Source organism: Oncorhynchus keta, chromosome 28 (genome assembly GCF_023373465.1).
Source record: "Oncorhynchus keta strain PuntledgeMale-10-30-2019 chromosome 28, Oket_V2, whole genome shotgun sequence".
Classification (NCBI taxonomy): domain Eukaryota; kingdom Metazoa; phylum Chordata; class Actinopteri; order Salmoniformes; family Salmonidae; genus Oncorhynchus; species Oncorhynchus keta.
The window spans coordinates 62496797-62509394 of record NC_068448.1 but is presented as its reverse complement, the minus strand read 5'-3'; the positions used below and the strand labels follow the sequence as shown (position 1 = coordinate 62509394).

Genomic DNA, 12598 nt, shown 5'->3' with positions numbered 1-12598 from the left:
TTTTATTTTTCTCCTCTCACTTTCTTTCTCTGCAAATCCCATATTTCAGAGGGCCACATCGGTTGCTTAGAAACCTTCAAAACATATTTTTTGGAGGTGATTATTCCAGACCAAAGCAGAGGATCCAGAGCTTCAGAAGGAATGCAGCTTCCCTCGTCTGTGTGGAGCTCAGATAATTACCAGGCTCAGAAACATCCCTCTCTCTCTTAATTGGCTGTCAGAGTCGGACAGAAGTGATTACAAAAATCTCTGAAACTGGAAACACTTATCTCCCTCACTAGCTTTAAGCACCAACTGTCAGAGCAGCTCACAGATTACTGCACCTGTACATAGCCCACCTATAATTTAGCTTGTTCTCAACTTGCCTACCTGGTTAAATAAAGGTGAAATAAATAAATAAATAAAAAAATTATGACAACAGCGAGTAATTTCTTCCAGCCATACATTTGACATTATAATGTATGACTGGCTAGATGAAGGACTCAAGACTTCTGTGACACTCACACCAGCAAGGGGACTGTGTGAGGTGATCTTGTGTGGATTTACGGTTGAGTATAAGTGGCTATGTGCGTGTGTACATGTGTATGAATTTATGTGTGTGAGTCCTGTACCTCTCCTCTCGGTTCTGCCCCACACACACTCGTCCTCCGTGGCGCGGGGTGGGGTTGCTGCAGGACCTCTGGCGGACCTGGAAGCCAATGCCACAACTGGTACTGCAGGGAGCCCACAGAGTCCAGGGGGTCCACGCTCCATTCCTATAGAGAAACACAGACCACAGGGTTACACACACAACGAGAGAGGCGGTGGAGAAAGATAGAATGCTTGCTATTGGGAAAATCTTTCTGTTGTCAAATTAAATATATACTCTATTTCATGTATTATCCATAACATGAACTGTAAGCTTGTGGTGTCTTTGTGAGAAAAGGGCAGATTGACAAATACAAATGAAAAGACAGACAGACAGACAGACAGACAGACAGACAGACAGACAGACAGACAGACAGACAGACAGACAGACAGACAGACAGACATATACCTGGAGCAGTTGGCCACCTCCACGTTGAGTCCATGACAGGACTGACCCCCACACTGGGGTGTGGGGTTATCACACGCCCTGGTCCGACACAGACAGGACCCAGCACTGCCTCCATCAGTATTGCTACAGGCCCCCCAGCCTGACCAGGACCCAAACCCTCCATCCACCGTCACATTACGCACCTGGGGAAAATACAGAGAGGAGGAAGAAAATACTTAGAACTATGTTGGAGGTAAATAGAAAAGAACGAAGGATAGAGGGGGAGAGAGATCGAGAGAGATGGAATACAGAGAGGGAGTTTGAATAGGGGGGAGAAAGTTGAGGCGGATGGAGGGAGAGATAACTATACACAAACAGGAAGTTTGACTAAACCATATACTCATGTACGGTAATGAATAATAATGTAGTCACTACAGATATGTAGATATGGACACTCTGAGATCCAAATAAGGAGATATATAAATAAAAAGACAGTATGATTTTTTAAAAGTATAATCCACAAGGGACAAAACACATACTTTAGCTGGGAAATGGATGATGAATGATGAGGGAGAGAAATAAATATTCACATACACACACATAGTTACTCATATAGAAATGTCCATTTGTATAAAACAGAAAACAGTGCAGAATTTCGATAGCAATGTATTACAAATGACGGCCCGGCCGTACGGGCTAACTGGAAAGAAATGATGTGACATTCAAAACCACAGGTGATATGAGCCATGTAATGGTTACATTTCCGTCTAATTTAAAAAATGCTAAGAGCATTTTAACAACAGGAGAGAGAAGGCTTGATGTGTCACTGCTTTGGCGGGAACTGAAATAGCGTCTGCCCTTCGCTTATTGGTAACTGATCCCAGTCGACGGTCTAAATTGGAAGACATCTCAATGAGAGAAACAGACTCTGGTGAATGGAGAGAGAGAGAGGGGGGACAGAGAGAGAGGGAGGGGGGCAGACAGAGAGAGAGCAGAAGAGGAAGAAAGAGAGAGAGGGGGGGGCAGAGAGAGAGCAGAGATAGGAAGAAAGAGAGAGAAAGAAGGGGGAGAGAGAGAGAGACTGGACTTTTTGTCTTTCTTTAATGATACATCCTCATTTCATTAAAAGGGGAGGGGGAGAGAGAGAGAGAGAGAGGGAGGGAGGGGGGGAGAGAGAGAGAGACTGGACGTTTTGTCTTTCTTTAATGATACATCCTCATTTCATTAAAAGGGGAGGGGGGAGGGAGAGAGAGAGAGAGAAAGGGAGGGAGGGGGGGAGCAGAGAGAGAGAGAGAAAGAGAGAGATGGAGGGAGGGGGAGCAGAGAGAGAGAGAGAGAGCAGAGAGAGGAAGAAAGAGAGAGAGAGAGAGAGAGAGAGAGAGAGAGAGAGAGAGAGAGAGAGAGAGAGAGAGAGAGAGAGAGAGAGAGAGAGAGAGAGAGAGATAGGAAGAAAGAGAGAGAGAAAAAGGGGGAGAGAGAGAGACTTTGGACTTTTTGTCTTTCTTTAATGATACATCCTCATTTCATTAAAATGGGAGGGGGAGCAGAGAGAGAGAGAAAGGGAGGGAGGGGGGAGCAGAGAGAGAGAGAGAAAAGGGAGGGAGGGGGAGCAGAGAGAGAAAGAGAGGGAGAGGGAGGGAGGGAGAGCAGGGGAGCAGAGAGAGGAAGAAAGAGAGAGAGGGAGAGGGAGGGAGGAGGAGAGCAGAGAGAGAGAGAGAGAGAGAGAGAGGAAGTAAGAGAGAGAGAGAGCAGAGATAGGAAGATAGATATGAGAGAAAGGGAGGGATTTAGCAGACGAGAGAGATCCAAAGGGAGGGAGGGGGACAGTCATGAGTGCAGGGACAGAGAGAGAGAGAGAGCAGAGAGAGAGAGAAGAGAGAGAGAGAGAGAGAGAGAGAGAGAGAGAGAGAGAGAGAGAGAGAGAGAGAGAGAGAGAGAGAGAGAGAGAGAGAGAGAGAGAGAGAGCAGAGATAGGAAGAAAGAGAGAGAGAAAGAAGGGGGAGAGAGAGAGACTTTGGACTTTTTGTCTTTCTTTAATGATACATCCTCATTTCATTAAAACCTCACCACCCCCACCACCCCCATCCACCTTCAAAAAACAAATATCCCTGGTGCTGTATACTCACCTTGCCCTCTACCCCACGATACAAAACAACATACATCTCAATAATCAAAACCTAACTACTTCTACAATCATATATCCAACCCATCTTCCCCAGCTAAACACACTAAATCTTCTGAAACATCTCCACACTTTTTAATAATTTTATAGAACTCAAATTCCACCCTAAGGCGTGCAGAGACCATCCCATTAAATAATAGTAAAGGGTCTGTTATCCCCCCACCTTTGACCCTGCTCCTCCTTGTTAGCCAAATAGCCAACTTTGCCTGAAGCAAACAGAAAATTCAACAACCCACATTTGTCAACCAGCGACTAGTGGCCAGGCTCCATGTAGAACCCTCCACTGGAGGTCCCCTGACCTCTTTGGTACTGGGAGTTTGTAGAGCCCCCTCCATCTAAAACCCACCATACTCTCCACCCCACATACTCCCTGCCACTGATGTGCCTTTACTCCTGTTAGGCTCCTAATGTTCCTCACCTTAATGCAGAGCTTGTAGAAGGCTTTACCTCCCACCCCCTCAGAGGCTCGGAGTGTTAAAATCCAACAAGTCCTCCATCCCCCTTGCCAGTCCCCAGTCTCTGCCGTTACCTTCAGTGGCGGAAACATTGGTGGCCCCTCCCCCTTTGGCCGCGCAAACACCCCCATTACCGGCTTACAACACCCCCATTACCGGTTGTATTGTTCAGTTCTAATGTTGTCATTCTGTCTTTTTAGTTTTTTTTTCTGTACTTTTTCCAAACATTTTCCACCGTACATTATTACTCTGAGAGAAGTTATTCTGGGGTTTTTGGGCGCTCATTGCTTTTCCATTCTATGCTCTAATGACAGGGTTGTATAATGGGAACGCCCAGGGGGGCCAAAATAATGCGATCAAGTACATTTCGTGGAACATCAAAGGGGTTAACAACCCGGTGAAGCGTAAGAGGGTGTTGACACACTTAAAGGGTTTGAATGCAAATGTTGCATTTCTACAAGAGACTCACTTGAGGACTGGTGAGCATTTTAGGATGTGTAAGGACTGGGTTGGTCAAGTGTTCCACTCTAACTTTCACAGTAAATCAAGAGGTGCTGCCATTTTGGTTGATAAAGCTACTCCCTTTGTAGCTTTTGAGGTTATTGCTGATCCTAAGGGACGATACGTCATAGTAACCGGTAAACTGTTTTCTACCCCTCTTGTTTTGGCCAGTGTTTATGACACCACTTGGGATGACAAGTTTAATTTCTTCCTTTTTGTCTGCTATACCCAATTTAGATTCTCATTTGTTGATTTTAGGGGGGGATTTCAACTGTAAAATGTCCCCAGTTCTCACGAACAACTACAGTCCCATCTAAATGTGCCCTACTTATTCAAACCTTTCTTCAGATGATCCTTTCTTCAATGTTTGAGGCCTGGCGTTTCCTACATCCTACAGATAGACATTATTCCTTTTATTCTCATGTTCATCAAACATACTCCCGGATTGATTACTTATTTTTTGACAAAAAACTTCTGTCTAACCTTCGGCAGTGTACTTACGAGAGTATTGTTATCTCTGACCATTCACCATTAGTGATTGAACTAGAGTTTCCCCAGCGACCTCCTATGTGTTTTCCATGGCGTCTTAACCTCATTTTACTCTCAGATAAGGAGTTTGTCAATTTCCTTTCTTCTGAAATCACCTTATTCCTAGAAACTAATTCAACACCAGCTAAGTCCTGCTCTACCATATGGGAGTCTCTCAAAGCATACCTACGTGGCCAAATTATTTCTTATACAGCCAACCAAAACAGAGTTCGCTCCCAGCGACTTCGGTACCTGAGCGAGTCCATAACCACATTGGATGAGAAGTATGCTACGGATCCTTCCTCTGATCTGCATAAAGAGCGCCAACTACTCCAATCTGAATTTGATGAGCTTTCTATCAGGCAAGCTGAACAGTTACTCTTGCGAGCTCGGTACAGAGTGTATGAACAAGGCGACAAGGCCAGTAAACTCCTTGCATATCAGATCCGTAAATCTGAGGCCTCACGTTTAATCCCACAAATAAGGACCCCGTCTGGTGCCACCACAGTTATACATAAAGAGATCAATGATCAATTCAAACTATTTTACTCTGCGTTATACACCTCTGAATCCCCTCAAGACCCGTTGCTGATTGATTCCTTCTTTATTAGCTTGAATATGCCTTCAATTGATACAGACTCCCATGACTGTCTAGAAGAAGAATTTACACCTGAGGAGATTGCAACAGCAGTGTCCGCAATGAAAAGTGGTAAATCACCAGGTCCGGACGGTTCCAAGTCTTCGGTAAGGACTAACAACTTGTCCTCCGACTATTTTCCCTTGCACTGCTAGAGTCTCCCGCCTGTCCAGAGCTGCTAGAGTCTCCCGCCTGTCCAGAGCTGCTAGAGTCTCCCGCCTGTCCAGAGCTGCTAGAGTCTCCCGCCTGTCCAGAGCTGCTAGAGTCTCCCGCCTGTCCAGAGCTGCTAGAGTCTCCCGCCTGTCCAGAGCTGCTAGAGTCTCCCGCCTGTCCAGAGCTGCTAGAGTCTGCCAGTTTGTTGATTATCAGCACCCTCCCGCTATATGACACTTGGGACAGGAGCCACCTGGCCAGTCTTGACAGCCACTCCCAGTTCTTCTTGATCCACCTCTGTGAGCCCAGGTACACCCCCAAAATGTTAAGCTCTTCACAACCCCACTGCAAACCCCCTGGAAGCAGAGGGGGGGGGGGGCTATCCCTCCATGCCCACATAACAGAGCTTTGCTCTTGCCTCAGTTCACCTTAGCCGACAAAGCTCCCTTGTACACCTTCAGACTAGTCTCTAGTAGCTACATATCCTGCCCATCCCTTCCAGTCACAGAAACGTCATCTGCATACGCCAATATTGATATGCCTGTCCAGCACATTCCCTGGAGTCTCCTGCGTAGGAGGCCCAAAAAAGGCTCAATGGCTAGTGTATATAACTGCCCCGATAGATGGAATCATTGTCTGATGCCCCGTCTAACCCAGACTGGCCTACTGAGTCCCACTCCCACTTTGACCATACATGATGCCCCAGCATACAACATCTTCACACAAGAACCAAAAACCTTTCCCCAAACATCACATTAAACAGATTATCATGGTCCGCTCTTTCAAAAGCCTTCTCTTGGTCTAAAGAGACCAGTCAGAGTTCACATTAGACACTCTTGATAAGTCTAACATGTCCCTTATTAAGGACAAGTTGTCCGTGATTGAGCGACCCGGTACGCAAAAGTCTGGTCCTTGTATACTATAGAGTCTTTATTATTCTCCAGATTTTTAAAATAAAACTCCTCTGGAAGTTATTCGACCCCCGGTGCTCGGCCGGGGGACATCTTGGTTATGGCCTCTGCCAGTTCATGGGACAACAGAGGAATGTCCATTTCATCCATCAGTGCCAGAGAGAGCTTAGGGAGTTCTGCAAACAAAACCTGACCACACATAGGATCACACAATTCTGCCCTATACTCTATAAAACTCCACAGTCCGCTCAGGCATCTCCCCACCACAGAGGTCACCCGCTCATCCAACAGCCGCAGATAATGCATACCCTTGGCTTCACCACTCTGTCTTTCCAAACCAAAGAAGAAGGAGCTGGGAACATCCATCTCCTTGAGCATGGAGAACCTAGCTCTTACAAGTGCTCCCTTTGCTTTAACCTTGAAAAAACTGCCAAGGTCCCTACATAATTCAGCTAAATTAGCCTGGAGGCCTACATTGCCTTGCCACCCACACCAGCTCTACTCCCACTTCACTGATACGATGCTCAAGTTCCCCCAATACTCTCATAGCCTCTGGGGATGAGAGAGCAGTATACTGTTGACAGAAAAGCTGAATTTGGACTTTTCCCACATCCCAAAATTGACTCAGACTCCTCTCTGTGCTGCCCACAACTTTCCCAAAAAGTCTGGAAACCTGAGCAAAAACTTGCATCTTGTAAAAGCTTTACATTAAACTTCCAATAGGATGCCCACAGAGGCCCTGGTTAAATAGACAGCCGAGCCACGGTTATGTGGTGATCCGAAAAACGCACCGGGAGAACGGTAGCGCCCAACAGCCTATTGCTCTGTCTGTTTACTTTCACCCTAGTCCCAAAGACCTTCACCCATGTATGCTGTCTTGTGATGTCTAGATCTCCAAACATCCATCAGGTCGAACTGCTTAATGATGTTGCTTAACACCCCCACTGAGCCTGAATGATGTTGCTCCCCATTTCTATCTTTCGTAAAAATCTATCGTACAATTCCAGTCCCCGCCGACCACCAGTATCTCCTCATGCGCTACCTGTGAGACTTCCTTTCTAAGACACCCAAACGACACCCTCTCGCTCCCTTTGTGAGGCGCATGCACATTTATTAGGACAATACCCCTGTTTTTAATTTCTGCTTCTACTACAAGTAGTCTACCCCTACACACCTCCTTCGAGGAACACATTTTTACAGTCAGATCCGGTGCAAAAAGGACTGCCACCCCTGCACTAACATTTTCTCCATGGCTCAGCACACTTGCCCCTTTCCATCAGAGCCCCCAATTGACATCATTCACAACATTTTTTTTATTTTACCTTTATTTAACTAGGCAAGTGAGTTAAAACCTTTAGTGGCACCCCATCCCGTGAACGGGACCGTTGTCATCATCTGACACTAATTAGCATAACGCAACAGACATAAATCTTCCTAGAAAATATTCCTATTCATGAAAATCACAAGTGAAATATATTGGAACACAGCTTAGCCTTTTGCTAATCACCCTGTCATCTCAGATTTTCAAAATATGCTTTACAGCCAACGCTAGACAAGCATTTGTGTCAGTTTATCATAGCCTAGCATAGCATTATGCCTTGCTAGCAGCAGGCAACCTTGTCACTGAAATCAGAGAAGCAATCAAATTAAATCGTTTACCTTTGATGAACTTCGGATGTTTTCACTCACGAGACTCCCAGGTAGACAGCCAAAGTACATTTTTTTCCAAAATATTATTTTTGTAGGCGAAATAGCTCCGTTTGTTCTTCACGTTTGGCTGAGAAATCGCCCGGGAATTGTGGTCACCACAACGCCGTAAAATATTCCAAATTAGCTTCATAATATCGACAGAAACATGGCAAACGTTGTTTAGAATCCATCCTTAAGGTGTTTTTCTAATATCTATTCAATAATATATCCATTGGGACAATTCGTTTTTCACTAGGACCGATTGGAGTAATGGCTACCTCTATATTTTACGCGAGAATCTCTCTCGGAGCCACCATGTGACCACTTACGCGATGTGGCCGCCTACGGCTATTCTTCAACAGAAATGCGTAAAACTACGTCACAATGCTGTAGACACCTTGGGGAATACGTAGAAAGCGTAAGCTCGTTGATGGTACATTCACAGCTGAATAGGGAGTCATTGAAACGCAGTGCTTTCAAAACCGGTGGCACTTCCGAATTGCATTTTTCTCAGGCTTTCGCCTGCAACATCAGCTCTGTTATACTCACAGACAATATCTTTACAGTTTTGGAAACGTTAGAGTGTTTTCTATCCAAAGGGGTCAATTATAGGCATATTCTAGCATCTTGTCCTGACAAAATATCCCGTTTAAAACGGGAACGTTTTTTTTCCAAAAATGAAAATACTGCCCCCCAACACCAAGAGGTTTTTAAGAACATATTCTTATTTCCAATGATGGCATACACCGGCCAAATCCGGAAAGACACTGGGCCAATTGTGCTCCGCCCTATGGGACTCCCAATCATGGCTGGTTGTGATACAGCCTGGATTCGTACCAGGTGTCTGTAGTGACGCCTCTAGCACTGAAATGCAGTGCCTTAGACCGCTGCGCCACTCGGGAGCATTGGGTAAACAACAGTGGGTGTCCCACGTCTCCAGCAGAAACAAAACCTGTACTATTTTTGTTTTACATATTCACCCAACAGACTATTTCCCGCATCTCTGGCGCCATTTATATTGAGCGAGCCTACCCGAAGAGTCTCCATAAGAAGTGGGAGAAAAGCCAACAAAGAAAGAGACCAATTGTAAAGCTAAAAAAATCCCAGTGTTAGATAAGAACTATTCATCTAAAAAGCATCTGAAGGTAGACCCTTACGCATGGTTGTGACCCACTTCCTCAACCTAAAACGTTTGCTGGGTGAGAGGACACAATGCCCCTCATTTTTCATAGCATGTTGTACTGATCTTACAAAACTTTCCCTTTAGTCTCATTCAGGAACCTTGGCAGTTCCCTCACTGTGTACTTTGACCCCTCTGCCTAACTGGCTGGCTGTCAGCTCTGGACCCATTGTGGAGGAGTCTGAAAAAAAGCCTCCTCATTGTCCTCTTCCTCAGACTCATCTTCCTCCTCCTCCTCATCTCCATCTCCCATCCTGACCAGCTGCCCTTTCTCTAAATTCGGAGCCTCCTCCCAACACCAGGCAAAGGATACTTAGTGCTTTTGACCACACCAGCCTCTCCCCTCCCCTCCCCTCCCACCTCCTTTCTTCTCCCCCTTTTTCCTCTTACACTTGACAACATCCTCCACCACCCCTAGCCACTTGCCCTTCCCCACTTTAATCTCCTCATCCACTCGCATAACCTGACTAGAACCAGCCTCATCTACAACACCATCCATGACATAACTAGACCCAGCCTCAGCTACACCACCATCCATAGCCTGACTAGAACCAGCCTCATCTACAACACCATCCATGACATGACTAGACCCAGCCCCAGCTACACCACCATCCATAGCCTGACTAGAACCAGCCTCATCTACACCACCATCTATAACCTGACTAGACCCATCCTCATCTACACCATTTCTAGCATGACTAGGCCCAGCCGAATCCACACCACCATCTATAGCAGGGGTGGGCAACTCCAGTCCTTGAGGGCCTGATGATTGGTGTTACACTTTTTCTCTATCCCTAGCAAACACAGCTGATTAATCAAATTGCATTCTAAACTGAAGACCATGATTAGGTCATTATTGGAGTCAGGTATACATGAATACATGACCACCGTGACTGACCCAAAAGGAAGGAAATCTTTGAAAGGTGTACACACTCAGTGAGCATAGCCTTGCACAAGAAACGGGCAACCGGTGAAGAACAAACATCATTCTAAATACAACCTATATTTATTTTCCCTTTTGCACTTGAACTATTTGCACATCATTATAACATTGTACATAGTCATAATATGACATTTGAAATGTCTTTATTGTTTTGGAACTTTTGTGAGTGAAATGGTTACTGTTCATTTTTATGTCTATTAATGTCTACTTTTATGTCTACTATTTTTGTCTATTATCTATTTCACTTGCTTTGGCCAAGTTAACTAATGTTTCCCATGCCAATAAAACCCTTAAATTGAATTGAGAAAGGCAGAGAGAGAGAGAGAGAGAGAGAGAGCTATATTGCATATCTATTAGAAGATATTAACACCCTCTTTTATTGTAGGACTGATAAAGAAGTGTGTAATCTGCTAATGAAATTAAAGGTTAGAATAGAGGGATGGACAAAAGAGTGATATTTAGCCGCCGTGGCAAGGGGAACTAGATAAAACAATTGCCTGTGAAAAAAAGTGGGGAACATAGACTAGGGAACATCACATCAATAATAATGTATCATTTCACAGCCTCAGTGGAATTGTATCAGCAGACATTTCTATTGTTTCTCACTGATAAGATGAAGTGCATTGTTTTGTTCTTGGGTTTGAAATGTGCTGTAGAGGGGGAAGGAACAGAATGCTTCCATTCTATTTCAGTTCCATTTGTACTTTTAATGCCTAAAAGACACATTCGGTGAGCATGGTGACTAAGATTTATTTTACTTCACCAAAAACACACCTCTTTTCAATATTGTTTATTTCCACAGGGAGTCCAGTCCCAAACACCAGATGGTTTTGTGAATAGGTTGGTAGAGCTGTCTCCTTTCTACCAACTCACTGTGGTACACATTACACCTTGGAATAAGATCCTATCCAAATCTTAACCACAAAAACATGTCAAATACAGTATGACTTCATCCCTCCTCTAAGTTCTCTGAAAGTTCAGTTCCATGTTGAAGAAAACCATGTTAATCCCAAAAGCCGATTATAGTACTGTATGGGAAATAAATCTACGCAGCTTCACAAAAGCGTCATTGACTTTGCAGTCATTTTGTCCCCAATATTCCAGTCCTGTCCAACAGTTACGTGCATTTGGACTGCCAGACGTCAGTCTGTTGTAATAGCCATGGAAGTCCTACAATAATAACCAAATGGATCACAGTTTGTCTGGGCAACACAGGACTCCATTGTTCCGCTGGCCAGCAGGTCGTTATTGGAATAGAATTCATTCTCATTTCCAATGATTTAACTGGATACGTAAAGGTTACATAAGCAAATACACGCTCCCTTCTTGTCTTTGGCAGTTGTGTCTGAGCAAATAATGAGCGCTAAGAATAGCTAGAGCACAGGCGACGACACCAGAGCACAGGCGACGACACCAGAGCACAGGCGACGACACCAGAGCACAGGCGACGACACCAGAGCAGGGTAGCCTAGTGGTTAGAGCGTTGGACTAGTAACCGGAAGGTTGCACGTTCAAACCCCCGAGCTGACAAGGTACAAATCTGTCGTTCTGCCCCTGAACAGGCAGTTAACCCACTGTTCAATTTGTAAGTCGCTCTGGATAAGAGCATCTGCTAAATGACTTAAATGTAAATGTAAATGTTCCTAGGCTGTCATTGAAAATAAGAATTTGTTCTTAACTGACTTGCCTGGTTAAATAAAGGTTAAAAAAAAGAAGAAAAAAAAGAGCACAGGTGACGACACCTGTAATAGTGTCTGTAACCATCACTGTCTTTTAGTTGACTATTATGTCATCAGAAGGAGACAGCCAGTGTTCTCTGATCAGTAGAGAGTGCCCCTTAGGTCTGTCGGTGAACTTGAAAGATTCTGAATAAGTAATGCTTTGGTGTGTGTGTGTGTGTGTGTGTGTGTGTGTGTGTGTGTGTGTGTGTGTGTGTGTGTGTGTGTGTGTGTGTGTGTGTGTGTGTGTGTGTGTGTGTGTGTGTGTGTGTGTGTGTGTGTGTGTGTGTGTGTGTGTGTGTGTAGGTGTTCGCCAACAAATGCAGTGGGCTGTCTAGTAGTGCCAAATAACCTGTTGAACAGGGAAACCCCATACAAGACTAGACCAGCACTCAACACTGCCAATGGTCACTGCCCCAGAATGGATGTCTGTCAGATACACGTCAATTACCGTTTCATTAAGCGGGGTCGCCGTGAAATCAATCCCCCGGAATTGGGCGTGGACAGAATGAATGGGGCGAACTGTTGCGAGTTAGCTAATGATCGCGAAGACAGAGGAGATTGATTGAGGCCTTGCTGGGGAGAGAATGCATTTCTCTTTGTGTGTGTGTGTGTGTGTGTGTGTGTGTGTGTGTGTGTGTGTGTGTGTGTGTGTGTGTGTGTGTGTGTGTGTGTGTGTGTGTGTG

The 12598-nt window shown here is 45.0% G+C and overlaps 1 protein-coding gene across 2 annotated transcripts in view; it reads right to left on the bottom strand.

The window, feature by feature from the left end:
* sema5a (sema domain, seven thrombospondin repeats (type 1 and type 1-like), transmembrane domain (TM) and short cytoplasmic domain, (semaphorin) 5A) overlaps window positions 1–12598 on the bottom strand; it is a 205228-nt gene that overhangs the window by 68368 nt on the left and 124262 nt on the right. For both annotated transcript variants that reach the window (XM_052483480.1, XM_052483481.1), the window contains 2 exons: window positions 1037–1218; window positions 612–755 (listed from right to left, as the gene is read on the bottom strand). In XM_052483480.1, the coding sequence (XP_052339440.1) occupies window positions 612–755; window positions 1037–1218 (326 nt within the window). The remainder of the gene's footprint in view (window positions 1–611; window positions 756–1036; window positions 1219–12598) is intronic.